Source organism: Microcaecilia unicolor, chromosome 10, assembly GCF_901765095.1.
Source record: "Microcaecilia unicolor chromosome 10, aMicUni1.1, whole genome shotgun sequence".
NCBI classification, from domain to species: domain Eukaryota; kingdom Metazoa; phylum Chordata; class Amphibia; order Gymnophiona; family Siphonopidae; genus Microcaecilia; species Microcaecilia unicolor.
In genome coordinates this window covers 64,994,188-65,014,930 of record NC_044040.1, presented here as the reverse complement: position 1 = coordinate 65,014,930, position 20,743 = coordinate 64,994,188, and the positions used below count along the sequence as shown (strand labels likewise).

Below are 20,743 nucleotides of genomic sequence, written 5' to 3'. Positions count from 1 at the left end.
GGAAGTACTTCATGCAGGAGGCAGGAAGAAGGACGGTGGCCAGCAGAGAAGAGTTAACATGATAACGCAATAACCCAGAACTGTGGCACACAAGAGCAGGAGACCAATCCAGCCTTCTGTCTTCCACCAGAAGCCTTGCTGGTGCCAAGTGGGCTTCCCTTGGAGGCCGGGCCCAGGGGAATCTTGCCTCCTTTTCATCGGTCTTGCTTACAAAGCATATACTATGCAGGCGGTCATACAGGAGTGGAGCCTGGGCAGAGCATGAATGGACTGCACACATGCATAACTTGCAGAATACTAAAAGTTACCCGCACATCTCTGCCAGATAAGTGTGAGAATTTAAACAAGGTCTATGGCCCGGAGTAAATTCCCCTTCCTATCCACATATACCTGGTTAGACAAATATTCTATGAAGGAAAGTAGGCACCTACATTTTTATAGAATAGGTGCCACATAGGTTCCTCTAGGAACCTAAGTGCAGTGTTATAGAACTTCCCTTATTAAGGATGTTGAAGCTATCAGTCTGCTCCAGGTCACTTACATATAGGCATGAAAATTAGTCATACTGCCAGACAAAACCAGTAGCAGGGATCCAAGGAAGGACAAACACAACCAGAGTTTATCCAGATGCCATCTTTAATGGAAACAGGACCCAACCTGCTCAAGTTTCGGAAAAATCTTTGCCAGGGTTCACATAGGTTTCCACAATACATTTACAGATTCAAACCATGCACTGCAATACTGCATAGAAAATCTCTGGTGCAACCTGGCTTAAATCCTGGCATGCAAGTTGGGCGTGGATCCCCAGAATTTTGTAATTGCATACATCTTTTGAGAATGCCCCATGGCCATGGCCATGCCCCCTTTGGGTTGTGCACTACGGAATTTAGGATCACAGCGTTATAGAGTAGCTTCAGCCAGATGCTTGTGCAACCGCTAATTGATGACAATTGACAGCAATAATTGATTGTTAGCATCCAATTATTGATGTCAATTGGCTCGTTAATCAATTACATTGCCTGCACATCCCAGGACTGCGCCCAAATTTGGGAATCCAAATCTGAGCGAAGTGCATTGTTATAAGGAATAATTTGTTGCTATTTGATCAGTTATGCTTTTTGTTGCCATAAAAGAACATCATGTAACAAGTCTGCTGCAATTTGCAGGATGGTATATTATAGAAAGTGTGAAGATACTATTTCTGATCTAATTCAAAATAATTTTTGTTATGTTAAGATGCCATCTAGTGGCCTTATGAAATGAGGGTGAAACCAATGAAAATCATTTGAGCTACCAGCTTCTTTAAGATAGTCACAGGGTCAAGATATTGTACAGGGATTTCAGGAAGAACAAATTGACCTTAATAAACTTTCAGCGATTCTGGAAGAATCCATAACAGAGACAGATTCAAGAGCTATGTTGGTAGTTTATTTTGTATTTGAGCAGGACCTGAATGCTGTTTTGAAGTCTTATTTTTGAAATTCTCAGATTTTGCTTTGTGGCCAAAAGATATTGATAAACCTAGATGTTACGAAAGTAACAAAAAACTGAAGGAAGGCTTTTATTATTTTTTTTAGCTCTAAAACAAGATATTCTTAGTCTAGGTGTAACCTTTTTGTTAGTCTATCCCTGCAAATGTTTGGTTACGTTTGGAGGGTCTAAATATGTTTTCTTCTCTCCTGATCAGGAGAAAGCGTTCCTTGATATTAAAAGAATAGCTAGATAGTGACGATCATTATAATTTGTCATAGGTTTGTTGTACTTTGTATTTTCATAGTGCAATTTCTTCTTAGATCTCTTTATCTTTCTTTTTCATGCCCTTCCCAGTATTGTAGTCTAAGGAAGATGTTTTTTCTTGCGTACATTATGTATGTTCTAAATTTTTATTTCTTTCTGTGTTTCTGTAACAAGTGGATACTTGTGAAGTATAATTGCAAATTTGCAAAAAGAAAAAGATAAAGCATACTATTACTGACACACATTAACACATTTTATTTACTGCAGGTCCTTTCTATGCATGAGACCTATTTACTAAAAATGCATGTTAATGGCAGTAGTGCACACTAACAGAGTAACACACTTTAGTAAATGAACTATGGGACCATTGATACAAAAAAGAACCTCAAATCCCAATGGAATCCCTCCCCTCGATATCAGCATCCCCCAGAAAACATTCTTATCCCCAGACCCCTCAGTATCAGCAGTATAACTCCCCCCTCCCCCACCATCACTAGGCATGTATCTTTACATGCTGCTTGAGTTGTTCACGACTTTTCACTTGCACACCTATTTTTGAATTTTCAAAAGCACGCATGTGCTGTTCTGGGGTAATTTCAGAGCATGCATTTGTTTGAAAATGGAATAGAGTACACAGGGTGAGAAATGGATGCATAAATTTGTACACAAATTAAATGATCACATTAAACGGAGCAATATAATGTTGATTTCAGTCGATAATATGAATGAAGATCATCATGATATAATTTGATCATAGTGGGATATACTGCTCTGTATAATATGATCATTTAATTTTAAATTGTATAATATGTATTTGGAACAATTCATTTTAGAAGTTTATTTTAAGAATTCTTTTGCCAGGAATACATTTTGTTATGGTTCTGAAATCTATGATGAGGAATGTATGAGCCATACCTGTGTTGATGTATATTTTACTGTCATAGATAAACCTGTGCTTATGTATGTTTCTGTCACAGATAACTAAACACTTCAAACACCTGTGAGGTTTATCTTAAAAAACTTATGCAGGGCGTTTAATAGACTTTTATATTGAAGCAAGTTCCTATTATGGATGCTTTTACTGATGTGGATTATGGCTGTATGAGTATTGTTGGAAGCCCTTTTGTAAGATCTTTTATTGGTATCTAAAACATTTAGGGATCAATATTCAGCCGTTGGCATTGGGGATTTTATTCACCATCAACGGTGTTATTCCCGGATATTCAAAGTGGGACCTGTGTGGGCTTTGGTTTTGAATATCTGGTTATTTGTAAGTCGACTAACACATAACCGCTTAAGCTGATATTCAGCACTTAAGCAGCCACAGACTAGAACATTAAAATAGAACAGACATTTATGCTGTCCCATTTATGCGTTAACCCTGGCCTCTTAAGTGTTGATATCAGACATTACTTCCTGTTACTTCATGCCCAATTTATGCCCATTCCTTTTCTAACTGTATGACTAGTAATGTAGTCTATGCCATCATTTGTCCTTGTCAGTTAATTTATATAGGACGATCGAGCCATCCCATCAAGGCTCGTCTTAATGAACATAAATCCAGGATTAAGAATCAGGTACTAACAGCTCTGTTAGTTCAGCACTGGCTGGATTTCCACCATCAACTCAGTCATATTAGGTGGAGAATTTTGGATAGTGCTCAACTAGGGTGGGAGGGTGGGAATGTTGGACAGTTGTTAAACTACAAGGAACAACGCTGGATCTTTCAACTACAATCACTTCACCCCTTGGGATTGAATTCTGAGATTAATTGGTGGTCCTTGATCTGATTGGTTGAAACTACAGTGACATGGTCCAATCAGGATATGCGGTCTGACGATCAGATGTAAGCTATTTAAAATCCAAGACCATGTTTAGACGCTGCAGCCATTTTCTTTCCTATGCAGGAGTATTGCGAGACATGAATCTTGAACCTCTTCTCTGAAGAAGAAATCAAAACCTGGTCACAATATTTAAGAAGTGCATTCTAGTAGTAAGCTTTAGATAAGTGTCTGGAACATTAGGACTGAATTCATGTGATATCAGATGTTAAGCATCCAAGTGCTGACTCCGCCCCTAGAATGCTTCCAAGATAGTTGGCTTTTTGTTCGGTGCTAACCGCAATATTCAGCGGCACTTTGCCAGCTGAATGCCACTGAATATTAGTGGCTAGCCCCGACCAACCAATTTAATCAGTCTGCAGCCGGCTAAATTGTTTTGAATATTGGCCCCTTATATTTTATTTCATTTTATTGTTTTGTGTTATATAAAATGCATTTTTCAGATTAAATCCTGTTTTATGATATTTGGTTTTATGGATCTAGACCCCTGATGCAGGCAAGAATGCTGAAACTCAGGCCTTGTTGAGTCTTTGAATAAACTTTTGGCTTCTACGATCCTCGCCTCCTCTTGTTGTTTCATCTGAGGGCCACTTCATTGTTGATTTGGTTTGCTGAGCTTTGTGTTGCTGATTTCCCCCTGGTCTGCTTGCAGTACAGCAAGAATAAGTCAAACATAGGAAATAGAGAATTACAGCAGTAAAATATTCAAATAAAAATACAAGTATGGCATATTATGCTGCATTACAATGTTAACACAATATGCAATAAAACATTTTAAAAGACAGGGTGTAAGCAAAGATGGAACATATAGATTGATAAGACAGAGTAACAGGAGTTAGAAAATATGGGGACTAATTTAAAGAATGTTGCATGCAGTCAGAAAGGTACTTGAATATTAGCTAGGGTAGAAGTGGATAAACATGTACTGCTACAGTGTGTGCAGCTGGTGTTAACACCTTGTGTCTGTTTGACTAGTAAGTTATTTACTTCTTTCATTAAGGGCCTTCCTTAAATGCATTCAACATCATCAGCTACCTCTAGCAGACTATCCAGCTTATTTTCAAAAGAGAAAGACGCCCATATTTCGACTGAAATCGGGAGATGGGCGTCTTTCTTCTGTGGGCGAACAAATCGGTATAATCGAAAGCCAATTTTGGTCGTCTTCAACTGCACTCCGTCGCAGGAACGAACAAAGTGGACCGGGGAGTGTCAGAGGCGTGGTGAAGGCAGGACTGGGGCGTGGTTATCGGCCGAGGAGAGATGGGCGTCTTTAGCTAATAATCGAAACAAGAAGGGCGTTTTTGACGAGATTTGGTCCGCTTTATTTGGACCCTTTTTTTTCAGGTCCAAGTCCCAAAAAAGTGCTCCAAATGACCAGATGACCACCGGAGGGAATCGGGGATGACCTCCCCTGACTCCCCCAGTGGTCACTAACCCCCTCCCACCAAAAAAAACCCACTTTACAAACTTTTTTTCCCAGCCTGTATGCCAGCCTCAAATGCCGTACCCACCTCCATGACAGCAGAATGTGTTCTATCCTCTGACCGCCTTTCCCTGGTTCTGATGTGGGTCTCGGGTGAGTGTGACACCTTTTCTGTTATGCGCACTGCAGAGTCACATCAGCAATGCATTGTGGTGGGTGTAGGGTATTGGGCTTCGTGATTCCACTAGCTTGTGTTAAATGCTCATGATGTTGGTAGTTGGTAGGCTCTACTTCCATGGTGCTTTTCCCTCTGCTTACTGGGTCAGAGTGTGCCCTGTTTTGTTTCCGGTAGTCCATGAGGTAGTGGCCATTTTTGTAAGCTAGTTTTAGCTCCCTTTCATGTGTTACCCACGTTACTGAAAGTGGGCATTGTACAGCATTCTGCCAGCTCTGACCTACTGCTAATCTCAGTACTAGGGAGACTCTTTGCCAGTGGGGCACAACCTCTGATCTGCAGTTAACTGTGAGTAAACGTGCTTATTCCAATAAAGGACATTTTCGGAGACATTAGTCTTCAGGTGTCAACTGGTGTGCCAAGGTTCTACAGCAGCAACAAGTCCTAGAGGCCTGGAACACTTTTAGTGGGTACCACAGTGCACTTCAGGCAGGTGGACCCAGGCCCATCCCCCCTACCTGTAACACTTGTGCTGGTAAATGGGAGGCCTCCAAAACCCACTGTACCCACATGTAGGTGCCCCCTTCACCCCTAAGAGCTATGGTAGTGTTGTACATTTGTGGGTAGTGGGTTTTGGGGGAGGGGGTTGAAGGCTCAGCACCCGTGGTAAGGGAGCTATGCATGTGGGAGCTGTTTCTGAAGTCCACCACACTGACCTCTAGGGTGCCCAGTTGGTGTCCTGGCATGTCAGGGGGGCCAGTGTACTACCAATCCTGGCCCCTCCCACGACCAAATGGCTCGGATTAGGACGTTTTTGAGCTGGCCGGTTTTAGTTTCCATTATCGCTAAAAAAAAAAAAAAAAAAACGCCCAGCTCAGAAACGAACAAATCCATGGCATTTAGTCCTTACAAACCGTATTTTCGAAACAAAAAAAAAGACGTCCATTTTTTTCGAAAATACGATCTGTCCCTCCTCTTCACGTACCCGTTTTCGGACATAGACGCCCATAGAGATGGGTGTTCGCGTTCGATTATGCCCCTCCACATACTTAAGGCACAGGATTCATCAGTTCATTCATGTTCAAAAGATTTCCTAAAAAACAGTTTATTTGCTGAATCAAAGCGACTGTAATGGGTTACTGTGGGCATTCAGAATAACCAATAACCAGCTCTGTTTTTAGGAACCCTTAGCTTATCCTACTGTGGCAAACCATGAACCTGGACACAAAATCTGCAAGAAGTTTGGGTTGGCAAAGAGACAGCACTTCAGTGCAATATCTAAATGCAAAACATATGCACAGACTATATGCTCTTGTTCATTTGGCGCTGTAGTCTGCTTCTTCCCTCATTTGGGCTTCCAGTTAATTCAGAACCAGTTTCTACTGCACGACCCTACAACTACACAGAAGTCTTGCAAGGTCACTGCGTGAACTCTCGGCAGCCATTTTGAATTGGCGCCAGGACGGGAGGCAGCAAGACAGTCTGCAGCTATGCTGGACAGAAAAGAAGAGGCTATTTCCTGCCCCGAAGAGGTCACTAGACCACCAGGGCACTACAGTAAGGTAAAGCAGGGGAGGGGAAGATAGGACACCCTTAGGGGGACTGACAGGGGGCTGGGTGATGTGTGGCAGGGGTCGGGGAGGGTGTGGCATGTGTCCTATTTTTCCCTAGGGCAAATATGGTAACCTTAGGCGAAGTGTGCCTAAATTAGGAGAAGTGAGGGGGTCATCAGAGAAGATCTCATCTACAGGAGCAGCAAGGAGAATGAAGCTGATGCTAATTCCATAATCCAATGGAAGAAGGACTGGAATCCAGAAGTATTGAGGCTTCCAGTGCTGAGGTTCTGTGTGATGGGAGGTAGGACCCAAATCCTGCTAGTATCCTTCCTGCCTATTCCAGTGAGGTTGAGCATGTGGTGACTGAGGGGAGAAAACAGCTTTACAAACAGGGAGAAAGAGTTTGTGGAAACACTGCATTGGTGTCAAGGAAAAAGAACAGTAGAGAGCATATCAAATACCTTATTATTGAAAAGAACTGAGGGCTAACATGCAGGCATTGGAGATTCTGCATATGCAACTGCATATGCAAATCTATCTCATGCATATTAACTATGGATATCCTCAAAACCAGACCGGCTATGGGGTACCTAGAGAAACCCTGTTTCAGGACAAAACTTTCGAATGTTGCTAGGAAATATAAATAAAATCATGGTGAAATATCACAGAAACATTTAAAAATCTCAATAACAAAAAAAACCTAAAGCTCCAATTATTTGAATGCACAAAAAGGGGAGGGCATAGTCAACAGTCATAATTAAGAAAGAGGCAACTGGCAAATATGTATTGCAGCTATTGTGTGCCTGATATCAAGCTACGCTTCAGAATCCAGGGTTGTGGACATTATTGAATGAATTTCTTCATCTTGGAACACTGCGCTTGTTGAACTATTTTGAAATGCGCAGTGCTATCTACAAGTGTGACTAATTAAGATATTAGTTCCACCCTATGGTGACGTGGCAAGTTCAAATTGGTTTTTGATGAGAAGCCGGGGACTGCTGCATTGCTTTATGTAGTGGTTGATGTATGTGCAGTGGCGTACAAAGGGGGGGGCGGTGGGGGCGGTCCGCCCCGGGTGCACACCGCTGGGGGGTGCCGCGGCGCGCGCCTGTGGGCTCCAAGTTCGCTACGCTAACTTTGCTGGTTCGCTGCAGCTCCCTCCCTCTGCCCCGGAACAGGTTACTTCCTGTTCCGGGGCAGAGGGAGCTGCAGCGAACCAGCAAAGTTAGTGTAGTGAACTCGGAGCCCACAGGCATGCGCCGCGGCACCCCCCCCAGCAGCGTGCACCCAGGGGGGGTGTCATTTCACTGAGGTGTCATTTCACGAGGGGGGGCACACTGCACCCGGGGGGGGGGGGCGCATTGGCGATCCGCCCCGGGTGTAATCGAGGCTAGGAACGCCACTGTGTATGTGATATATGTCCATTCTGCTATATAGTTTGTAATTTTATATAGTGTGTAAGATGAGTGAATGAGATTGAGTGCAAGTGATTATTATTAGTATATATATTTTTTTGATATGTTAAATACTGAATAAAGATTGAATTGTTTTGAGATGTATTTTACGGCTGCTTGATAGTTTATGTATTTTATGTGCAACCAGCTGATTTGTTTTAGACCTTGGTTAGAATTGTATATATATTTATGTATACACCCCATATATGACAAGCATAAGAACTCCCAAATTCTAATTCAAGATGACCTATTAATATCAGTTGACTTGTTCTTCCATATTGAATGAGTACATCCAAAAGAGGGTAGCCCAACTGCACAATCAGATGGATCAATACAGAAGAGCAAAGGGGAAAACAAACAACAAGAAAACTCAGTTTGATAGCAAACTTCCAAAACACGAACAGGTTAGAATGTACCCTATTAATCTGTTTTACTTTCATTGTTAGCTGTTTTCCCCTTTGCTCTTCTGTATTGATCCATATTGAACAATGCATTTAATCAGAAACTTCAAACAGAAATCAGCTCCAACACAGACAAGTATTTCTGAAAGCTCAAAAAATTCTACATATTTACCTAGGCCATCCTACTCATCAAGCTAAACTCTAACTGCCTGGTCATAGCATAGAGCATCTATGTTTCTAAAAAAGGATCTCAAAGTCCAATCTCTTTCCGACTCCAAACAAAAGATGGTCCTCTACCACTTCAGTCACAATCTTAATGTCAGGCAAGGCATCTGCATCATCACCAACCACCATCTCTCTCAAAGTGGGGGGGATGGGAGTTTATCCTTGAGTTGAGGGAAAGGACAGGTTTGGAAACTGCAGCAGATGCTCTCTCAGCTATTGCTTTAGTTTCCATGACTGCTTTAACCTTATTCATCTACTGCACAAGAGTTGATAAGGCCTGATTGAAGAGTGACTATGGGAGACCTAGGCCGGAATCACTCGTTTTCTTGCCTATATTGCAGCAATCATACTGGCTGCAAGTGGAGCTCATAGTTACACGTCCGCCTTTTTATTTAATTTCATGATAAAACATTTACATTACAGAAAACAAATATCATTAAAACAGCTACCCATCTTCTCACCCTACAGCATTAGGAACAAGTGAAAACAGGTAGGTTAAGTCTTTTATTTCCTGTGAAATGAAAGCAAATTTCCCTCCTTATGTATATCCTCCTTATGTATGTGAATTCCACATTTGTGATCCACTGACAGAAAAAAAAAACCATGAGTGTGTGGAACTTTTATGAACTACAGATAGTGAAGAAAGACACAGGAAAGAAATGACACAACATGAAAATTTCTGGGCTGCACACCCTAAAGAGATTTTACAAATCAGTACCAAACTCAAGTAATTTAGCAGCTTGTGACAATGCATACCTATATATATTTATTCACTTACATTTTATCAACTAAAATGGTATTTAGAAAAGACACTGCTTTTTCCTGCTTGAAGACTCTGTATGTGAACTGAACATGAACTCAGAACAGGAGCAAATGGGCACATAAAGTGAAAAACATTCTTAATATCCCTGCGGAAACGTGGTTTAGCAATTGAAATAGTAAGATAAACAGCTGTGGCTTACCCTTAAATTTCGCTCATAATGGTTGCTTTCTTTGTCAAAATCTATGTCATAACCATTAACAGACCAAATAAATGTTAGGTCCAAAGTGGGATCGTGGAATGCCTGGCACTGCATGGTGGCATTCTCTCCAACCGTCACATCAGCATTCAGTGGCGCCAAGGTGATTTTTGTGGCAGCTATAGATTTTAAGAAAAAAAGTCGAAGTCAAATCAGCCCTGACAAATACCAAGCAACAGATATGTACCTAGTACTTGTTTGATGAAATAAGAGTGCTAAGGAAAGCTTATCTGGACCTCTCTGCCAGCCATGAGATAACACATTGAGGTGAATTCTACATATGGTGCCAAAAAAGTGCTATTCTATAAGCCGCACTTAAAGTTAGGTATGGTTTCTAGAATAGCACTTAAGTCTGCAAATCGTGACTAAATTTAGGCACAGCCATTTGTATCAACTGAATCGTGGTGCAAATGTATGCATTTAAATTAGGCGTGTATCCCCACTTATTATATAACCACATGCGTAAATGGTAGGAATGCCCCCGTTACACCCATGACCCTGCCATTTCCTTGCCCTCATTTTTTACTCATGTGTAAAATCAAATTAAGTATAATTAGTGCCATTAATTGCTTGTTAAAAAGCCAATTATTGGCACTAAATAGCTTGTTTTAGAGACTGTTAGGGAATTAGGGGGATTAAGGGCAATTTTGAAAATTAGGTGTAACTGTGGGTGTCTAGATGTTAGGTGCAGTGATACCAGGTTATACCTGTATTCTATAATGGAACCTAGGCATCTTTGTTCTGTTACTGAATAGTCTCCTACCACACTGCCTCAGAGCACCTAAATGGAGGAGCCAAGTTATAGAGTTACCATCTATGAGCCCAACATTTAGCCTATTTCCTTGTAAGGGCACAGAAATAGATTACAGAACACAAGGAGCCTGCCTTGGGAGATTAGAAGCTGACAAGGTAGTATCACAAAACATTTTGGTTATCGAATGCAAGTCCACTACAATTGTGTATCACTGTTCATCTTGAGAATATCTAGATAAACCATGCCACTCTTTTGTAATCATTTGAACATACAACTCATTTTTTGCAGTATTTGCATATCCTTTGACTTGCCTGGTAAGACACTCTCACGCATTGGTTAATGCTAGCCCACCGTATAACCTACAAACTCTTACTAATGGTCTTCAAGACATTGACTTCTAGTGAACCACTTTACCTCTCATGTCCTTTGATTCCGTACAGTCCCACCAGAATTCTTAAATCCTCTACCCAGAACCAACTCACTGTTCCTATCTACCGTATGATTATCCTCAAACACAAGAGACATTCAATTTTCTCTGTTCAAGACCCCCAACCCCAGAACACCCTCCCAAACTCTCTCTGTTCTCTCACCTCACTAACCAGTTTTAAAGTAGACCTCAAAAATGTACTTATTTATTGATGCTTTCAGTGAATGAATTTCCCCTTCTAGGATCCCAGTCCATGATGAGTCCTGATCGATGTAGAGTACCAGTTCTCCCTTACCCACTATCCTATCACATTTTGTAGTTCTTCCCCTCTCTTCCCACATCTTTCTCCCCCTTTGTCTTTCCTTCCTCCTCTAGTATTGTTTTATTCTCATTTTCTTTTTCTTTTAGTGCACTTCATATAGTTATAAGCGACCCTAAAGGTTCCTGGAGGGCGGGGTAGGAAATCTAAAATAAACTTGGAAACTTGGATATCACTGCAGCATAGCCACTCACTACTGAGCATTCACAAACTTGGCAGACTTCCATAAGAACGTAAAAGAATTGCCACACTTGGTCAGACCACAGGTCCATCAAGCCTTGTGTCCTATTTCCAGCAATGGCTAATTCTGGTCACAAGTACTTGACAGGATTTTAAAAAATGCATAGATTTCATACTGTTAAGAACTTGTCTAATCCTTTTTTAGAACCCAGCTTAATTATGCATTGAGTAACAACATCAAAAATTCTCTGATTTGTTTTAAATATACTTCTTACTAACTTCATTGTGTGCCCTCTAGTCTTTGCACTTTTTTTGAGAGAGTAAACAACTGAAATGCGATTACCTGCTCCACTCCACTCATCATTTTATAGAGATGTACATTCATTTGAAACTATATTGAAAATTTCATTGATATTTTCTATATTATTTCATGTTATTTCTGTCCAAAACGACAAGAGAGCTAATTCTGCTCTCAAAATGTCTGACCTCTAGTAGCAATCTCACAAGACTGCCACAAGAGGTCACAGCAGCCATTTTGAGAGTACTGCTGACATGGGCAGTAGCAACTGGGGATCACACCTGCCCTGACTACACAACTAGACCACTAGGTACTGTAAGGTAGTCTGGAGGGGCTACTCTTTGCATTCTTTTGTGTTTGCAAGTAATGCAGTTATGATCTTGCATAGTAGTTTATATGGTAAAAAGATAAATGCTTTTGATACAAAAGTTTAGCGGGAATTTGTAAATCTGGAATGATAGGAATTAACTTATCTGTGGAGATATGGCATCAGCTGTCTCCAAATGTGGCACAAAATCAGCCATTGTACAAGAACTGTGGCTTAGTTTCAGTTTTCATTAGCTGAAGTCTGTGTATGGAGGCTATTTTGTTTGGAGGTAAAATATGGAGGGGCATAATCAAATGGCGCCGGCCAGTTACATGGGCCGGCCCCGCAAAGAGTGGTCCCGAACCGTATTATCGAAAAAGATGGCCGGCTATCTTTCGTTTCAGTAATAAGGTTGGGGCCGGCCAAATGTCAGAGATGGCTGGGTTTGAGATGGCCGGCATCGGTTTTCACCGATAATGGAAACCGATGCCCGCCATCTCAAACCCGGCCAAATCCAAGGCATTTGGTCGTGGGAGGGGCCAGCATTTGTAGTGCACTGGTCCCCCTGAAATGCCAGGACACCAACCAGGCACCCTAGGGGGCACTGCAGTGGACTTCAAAAATTGATCCCAGGTGCATACCTCCCTTACCTTGTGTGCTGAGCCCCTCAAATCCCCCCAAAACCCACTACCCACAACTGTACACCACTACCATAGCCCTTAGGGATGAAGGGGGAGGTGCCTAGATGTTGGTACAGTGGGTTTTGGGGGGGAGGTTTGGAGGGCTCCCATTTACCACCACAAGTGTAACAGGTAGGGGGGGGATGGGCCTGGGTCCACCTGCTTGAAGTGCACTGCACCCACTAAAAACTGCTCCAGGGACCTGCATACTGCTGTCATGGAGCTAGGTATGACATTTCAGGCTGGCATAGAGGCTGGCAAAAAATGTTTTGTTTTGTTTTTTTGGGTGGGAGGGGGTTGGTGACCACTGGGGGTGTAAAGGGAGGTGATCCCCGATTCCATCCGGTGGTCATCTGGTCAATTGGGGCACTTTTTTGAGGCTTGGTCTTAAAAATAAATGGACCAAGTGAAGCCGGCGAAGTGCTCGTCAGAGCCGGCCTTCTTTTTTCCATTATTGGCTGAAGCCAGCCATCTCGTAACCACGCCTCCGTCCCGCCTTCCATACCCCGCGGAAACGCCCCCTTTAACTTTGGCCAGCTGTGCGACGGAAAGCAGTTGGAGCCGGCGAAAATCTGCTTTCAATTATACCGATTTGGCCGGCTTCAGGAGATGGCCGGCCATCTCCCGATTTGTGTCGGAAGATGGTCGACGACCTCCTTCGAAAATAAGCAGGATGGTCTTTCATTATTTAAATTATTATATATATTCTGGCTTGGATACTATTTGGGTGATTCTAAAGAATTTCCAGACTCTGTTGGGTATGAAGTGTTTTAATCAAACTTGTGGCATGCAAAAGCTAGATTCTATGAGAAAGGAACCTGCAGTGATTGTTTTCAAGCACATGTACTGGTCAGGTTATAATGCTAGTAGGGAAATGAGATTACAATATAATAAAGCTCATATATTAGAAAATAATTTGAGAAATGTATTACTCTTGATTGTAATTTTTTTCAGAGTATACAGCCCTTACATTCAGTGACATCAATGTGCTTTTTATTTTATTTTAGATTGTGCATCAGACTGATGTAATATCTGCAGTGTAGACCAGTGTCTGCATTCCTTTACCCTATTTTAGTAAGAATCTATATCGCACTTGTCCTAAATCAGTATTATAATTAAATACAAAATGGGAAACATCTCAATGCTACTTTCTCTTGCTACTTGGGTACAGTTTACCAGCTTTTTATGCTTACCTAATCATGATTTTTTTTTACACATTCTCACAAAGTTCCTGTCTCAGAATTTATTTAACTACATCTGTATTGACTTGGGAACCTAAATGTGCCAGATTCTTTAAGAAGTCCTTGTTAAAATGGCTCTCCCAGTTGTCAACTTGTGCTTGCAGTTTCTGGGACTGAAGAGTAATAATCTCCTGTAGGTTTAGCAGACAGCTGCATACTGCAAGCTCTGACAATCCCAGTGGGCTTCCTTGGTTCACATTCACACAACCAATCTTTACTTTCAGTTTTGGCTTTGGCCAAAGCCAGGTGATAAATTTCGGCTGCAGTTTCAGTTTTGGCCAAAAGTGTTTAGACAGTTTTGGTTTCAGGCGAAACTGAAAAAAAAAAAGCCAGTTTTTGGTAAGCCTCTAACAGTGCTGGCCCCTTTAAGATGGAGCCCAGTACATCAGGCCACCAGCTAGCTAGCTTTCAGCTGACATTATTTATACTGGAGTAAGGCAGCTATTTTATTCATTTGCATAATAATGAGGTGCTTTGTCTGCTTTGCACCTCATTATTATGTAGCCTGTGGTACCTTAAACTAATGGGTATAAAATAATGTATGAATTTTCCATTTATTTTTATTTATTTATTTAACATGCATTAAGGGACAAAAATGGTGTGCTGTTTTCTTAATGCACATTAGTAATCAACCCCCTTAGATTTAGGTAAACGTTTATTTGAAAATCTATCCTGTTAGGTTCAGTGCAAAGTCTTCCTGGAAATAACCTGTGAAATAATGGGTTATCCTAGTAACTCAGCAGATACTTCGATAGAAATATTGGGACTAAAATAGATATATTACAAATGAAAGCCCACAGTATCTGGCAGTAAAAGGCATGAGTTCAAGGCAGGTTTCAAAAATGTTAGATGGCCAAGAAAGAAGAGAAAACAGTTTACCAGGGGCAAACTGGCAAAAGAAAAAAAACACTCACTTTGTAGATATTTCCCATAATAAGATTCTTCTCCCAAGACAGGGAGACCTGAGGGCAAGGAAGCACATTTGGCTACAGCAGGCTAAATATGGCAGAGGATGGTTCAGTGAATGGGCTTTGCTGATGATTATTATGTTTACTTCAATTCAAATCATTATTCAAACCCCAGCTACAGGAATGCCTCTGGCTTTTTTCACTATTTGTTTGGATTAATGTTAAATGTTGTTTTCTTTGGTGAACAAGAACCAAGCTGAACTGTACATTGAAAATTGCTGCTTATCTGAGCAGATTCCATTTGGCAGGAATACAAGACATTCTCCCCTCAATTCTATACATGAAGCTCAAAATTATATGTGCAAATTTGGGTGTGTGCCCAATTTGAACACATAATTTCATTGTGTAATGTGCCAATTAGAATTGATAATTGGGCACTACTTATGTACCTAGAGATGGGAATAACTAGTGAGGTAATTAAATTCGCCGATGACACAAAATTATTCAGGGTCGTCAAGTCGCAGGAGGAATGTGAACGATTACAGGAGGACCTTGCGAGACTGGGAGAATGGGCGTGCAAGTGGCAGATGAAGTTCAATGTTGACAAGTGCAAAGTGATGCATGTGGGTAAGAGGAACCCGAATTATAGCTACGTCTTGCAAGGTTCCGCGTTAGGAGTTACGGATCAAGAAAGGGATCTGGGTGTCGTCGTCGATGATACGCTGAAACCTTCTGCTCAGTGTGCTGCTGCGGCTAGGAAAGCGAATAGAATGTTGGGTGTTATTAGGAAGGGTATGGAGTCCAGGTGTGCGGATGTTATAATGCCGTTGTATCGCTCCATGGTGCGACCGCACCTGGAGTATTGTGTTCAGTACTGGTCTCCGTATCTCAAAAAAGATATAGTAGAATTGGAAAAGGTACAGCGAAGGGCGACGAAAATGATAGTGGGGATGGGACGACTTTCCTATGAAGAGAGGCTGAGAAGGCTAGGGCTTTTCAGCTTGGAGAAGAGACGGCTGAGGGGAGATATGATAGAAGTGTATAAAATAATGAGTGGAATGGATCGGGTGGATGTGAAGCGACTGTTCACGCTATCCAAAAATACTAGGACTAGAGGGCATGAGTTGAAGCTACAGTGTGGTAAATTTAAAACGAATCGGAGAAAATTTTTCTTCACCCAACGTGTAATTAGACTCTGGAATTCGTTGCCGGAGAACGTGGTACGGGCGGTTAGCTTGACGGAGTTTAAAAAGGGGTTAGATAGATTCCTAAAGGACAAGTCCATAGACCGCTATTAAATGGACTTGGAAAAATTCCGCATTTTTAGGTATAACTTGTCTGGAATGTTTTTACGTTTGGGGAGCGTGCCAGGTGCCCTTGACCTGGATTGGCCACTGTCGGTGACAGGATGGTGGGCTAGATGGACCTTTGGTCTTTCCCAGTATGGCACTACTTATGTACTTATGTACTTATGTACTTATGGTGCTAATTGTGAACAATTAGAATTTACATGTGCCTCTTGCTGGGCACTATTCTATAAAGATATGTGCATATGGAAGGGGGCATGGCCATGGGAGGGGCATGGGTGTTCAAAGAATACAGCAGATCTGCACCTAAGTTAGGCGCTAGGATTTATACCAGGGTTCACTTGGTGTAAATCCTCACGGCACTGTTATTCTTTAAATTGCACCCAAATTGGAGGGCCATTTATAGAATAGCGCTTTCCATTCATTTTTTTTCTGTGCCGGTTTTTATATAGAATTTGGTCCTCTATGTCCTTGTATAAACCATGATATAATTAGTATTTGTTGCTCTTTTGAAATGTGCATTAATCACATACAATAGTGGAAAAAGAGGTATGCTTTAGTTTAGCAGCCAATATGAAATTATAGGTAAACCTGCTGACATAAGCATTGCTTTAAAAATCTATTTTACACCCTAAATTTGAATTTAACAAATTTAAACAACCCAGACCTTACCTGTGACAGAAAGCACACCAGTACTGTTAGCTTTGCCTCTGTCATTTTCTGCAAAACAGGTGTAGTTGCCTTCATCCATCTTGGTTATATTAAAAATTTCAAGAGTACCATCATCCCAAATAGATACCCTATAAGAAATAGAGAAAGAAAAAACATGTCAATACTTGGACAAAAGTAGGTCAAGTGTTACACAATTGGGGGAAATTCTATAAATGGTGCTCAAAAATCACAAGTAAGCACTAGTCTATAAAGGGTGCATGCCCTTTGTAGAACTGCGTTTAATGTTGATTTTTGCGCTCAACTCTGGGTGCCAGATTTATGTCCGTTGAAACCTGGTGTAAATATTGGAATTTTATTTATTTATTTAGATTTTGCTCACACCTTTTTCAGTAGTAGCTCAAGGTGAGTTACATTCAGTTACTCTGGATATTTCTCTGTCCCAGGAGGGCTCACTATTTAAGTTTGTACCTGAGGCAATGGAGGGTTAAGTGACTTGCCCAAGATCACAAGAAGCAACAGTGGGATTTGAACTGGCCACCTCTGGATTGCAAGACTGGTGCTCTAAGCACTAGGCCACTCCTCCAAGTTGAGTGAAGATCCTCCATATTCTATATTACTGCGCCCAACTTGTCGGAACACCCCTGACTCGCCCATGCCCATCCCATAGCCACACCCCCTTTTGGGATGTATGCTATGGGACTTGGGTGCCCGGCGTTATAGAACAGTATGCAGCCAGATGCGTGCACAAATCCTAATGGATGCCAATCGACATCAATAATAGGCTGTTAGTCTCCGAGTATTGCTCATTTATGGCTCTTTATTCAATTAATTTGTGCACATATCTTGGGTTGGTGCTCAAATTTGGACAAAATCCCCTATATTTTTGAGATAGACTCAAGCTTGGAGTTGATACATAAATGTACTTAGGTAGTCAGTATTGAGTGCTGACTGCATTTATCTGAATTTCCTAGGGTACTCAACAAATCAATTTTGGCCATATAGGTCAATGTATGGACACAACTTATCTAGGAGAATGGGCCAGAGGTGTTACAGGGATGGGGGCCACAAGTTATACGAATAGAAGACAATTTTTCAACTGAGCACCTCCACTTAGGCACTTCGAGGATGCGTGGTAGGATCCCATTCTATAACAGCACCTAGGTGCCCAGGATCTGTTAAAGAATGTTAGTGTAACCCGATATCAGCACTCCTAATATTCAGGTACCAGTAGTTATGCCAGCAACAGATTTGGTGTAAGTGTGGTTATCTAAATGCAGCAGGGATATGCATCGCGTACAGTATTCAGTAAGTTATGCATATAAGTGGGAGCCCCATCCATGTTCCATCCATGCTCCGCCCATGTCTATCCCCTTTTGCATTTACATGCTATGTAAGTTAAGAATGCTGTTACAGAATGGTGCTTAGGCACCCTGCTGCAACTTTCATGGATAATGGTACACTTATGCATGTGAGTACATTTACACGTGCAAGGGATATGCAAATTCAGGTGCCTAGATTATAGGGAAAGGGAAATGGGACTTGATATACCGCCTTTCTGAGGTTTTTGCAACTACATTCAAAGCGGTTTACATATATTCAGGTACTTATTTTTGTACCAGGGGCAATGGAGGGTTAAGTGACTTGCCCAAAGTCACAAGGAGCAGCAGTGGGAATTGAGCTCAGTTCCCCAGGATCAATGTTCACTGCACTAACCACTAGGTTACTCCTCCGCTCAAGACCCGCAAGACTACTGTGGGAAGTCTTGGCTGCCATTTATAGACAGGCCCTTATATATAATAGATCACCTAAAGTTAAGCGCCAATTTCACGTGTAATTTATAGAATACTAGCACTTATTAGATTGGATTTATTAGTTTGATATACCGCTTAATACAAAAGTTTTAAAGCGGTTCACAATAAAAATGAATAAACATAAAACATAATAAAACAGCACAACTTAAATATTACAATATGGGTGACTGTTACCAGGGGTGGACTGAGAGCGATCTGGCCCCCTGGCAGTGAGTGTGATCTGCCCCCCCCCCCGGCACTGCCCACCGCTGCACTGATGCCCCCTACCGCCGCAGCTGCCGCCCCCCCACACACCATAGTCTTCTGAGACTCAGTAGGCCCTTCCTAGTCCTACCTTGAAGGGCCCTGGTGGTCTAGTGGCTTCTTTGGGGGCAGGAAAGAACCCCACTTTTTCCTGCCCACTACCACCATTGTGCCCCGCACCACTCTGTTTTCAAATGGCAGCCAAGACTTCCCACAGCAGTCTTGCGGGTCTCAACAGTCTCATGCCGCAGGGAGTCTCGGTAGCCATTTTTAGAACACGGCGGCATCAGGCAGAATAGCGGCGGCAGGCAGGAAAGAGCTGCTCTTTCCTGTCCCCCTCAGAGGCCACTAGACCACCCGGGCCCTTCAAGGTGGGACCAGGAAGGGCTGTAGTGTGTGGTGGTGGGCAACCAGGCAGAGCCTCTGGGATCCTTGAAGCCTCTGTGCCCTCAGGCACTGCCCTGTTGCCCGAATGGTCAGTCTGCCTCTGACTGTTAGTTAAGTGCTTAAGTGTTCACTGCTCACTCACTGGTATTCTAAAACTTACGCGTGCAATTGCCTTAGTATGTAAATGCAAGGTGACGTTCACAGGAAGAGGAGCATGGATGGGATATGAGAGTGTCCAAGATTTATGTGTGTAACATGCAGAATTATAAAAAGAGGCTCACAGCCTGTGTAATTATGGTGCCAGTTATAGAATCCCCCCACTGTTATATTTAGCCACTATCTAGATGATTTATCAGTATAAATCAGACCACCGAAATAAAAGATAACTTATTGCTACAAAGACAGGACCACTTTTTGAGTTCCCAAATTCATATAATCACTCAGTACCTGATTAAAGATAGGCAGATGTTAGTTATATGTTTGCTACACTGCTGAATATTGGCCCACATTTCTTGTAAGTTGTTATAAATTTAATTTTATATCATTCCTTGCAATGCACATGTCATCTTTGTTAATAGCCATATTTTCAAAATATTACAATGTATGTATTTATTTATTGCGATTTATTGACCACCATTAGGAAGAGATTCACCCAAGGCGGTGTACAGCAGGTACAATTTAACATAAAACTTACAGCATAACAATAGTAAAACGATCAAATATAAACATAAATACAATACAAGAGGTATACTTGAAAAAGCAAATTGAAACCAAATAATAGGACTATCATGAAACAATATCAAAAATATGCGCATTTAACAGTACTGAAATTCAAACAACAGAGATATGTCAGCATAACACTAATGAAACATATAGTAAGTATGCATTAGAACATTCAAATAACATAGATATGATGCTAATGCTTTTCTATAATACAGATTACCATATAGTTGAGGGGCCAAGTGCAGATATATAGATGGGGACAAGATGGGTATTGAAGAATCAATTGGGATAAATAGAAGGGTGGATAAATGGTTAAAAAGTCAGTATTCTCAATGGAGAAGGGTGGATAGTGGGGTTCCCTAGGAGTCTGTGCTGGGACCGCTGTTTTTTAACATATTTATAAATGATCTAGAGAGGAGAGTCACTAGTGAAGTAATTAAATTTGCTGATGACACAAAGTTAATCAAAGTTGTCAAACCGCAAGAGGATTGTGAAAAGTTACAACAGGACCTTACAAGACTGGGAGACTGGGCATCTAAATGGCAGATGACCAGGAAAAGGATCTAGGTGTCATCGTTTCTGATACGTTGAAACCCTCTGCTCAGTGTGTGGCGGTGGTGGCTAAGAAAGCAAATAGAATGTTAGGTATTATTAG

General features: G+C 41.6%; 1 protein-coding gene across 1 annotated transcript in view; it reads right to left on the bottom strand.

Moving 5' to 3' along the window:
• Positions 1 to 20,743, bottom strand: part of CNTN1 (contactin 1) — a 317,283-nt gene that overhangs the window by 116,911 nt on the left and 179,629 nt on the right. Inside the window, exons 12-13 of the mRNA XM_030216174.1 lie at positions 16,925 to 17,052; positions 9,775 to 9,950 (exon numbers count right to left, since the gene is read on the bottom strand). Of these exons, the coding sequence (XP_030072034.1) occupies positions 9,775 to 9,950; positions 16,925 to 17,052 (304 nt within the window). The remainder of the gene's footprint in view (positions 1 to 9,774; positions 9,951 to 16,924; positions 17,053 to 20,743) is intronic.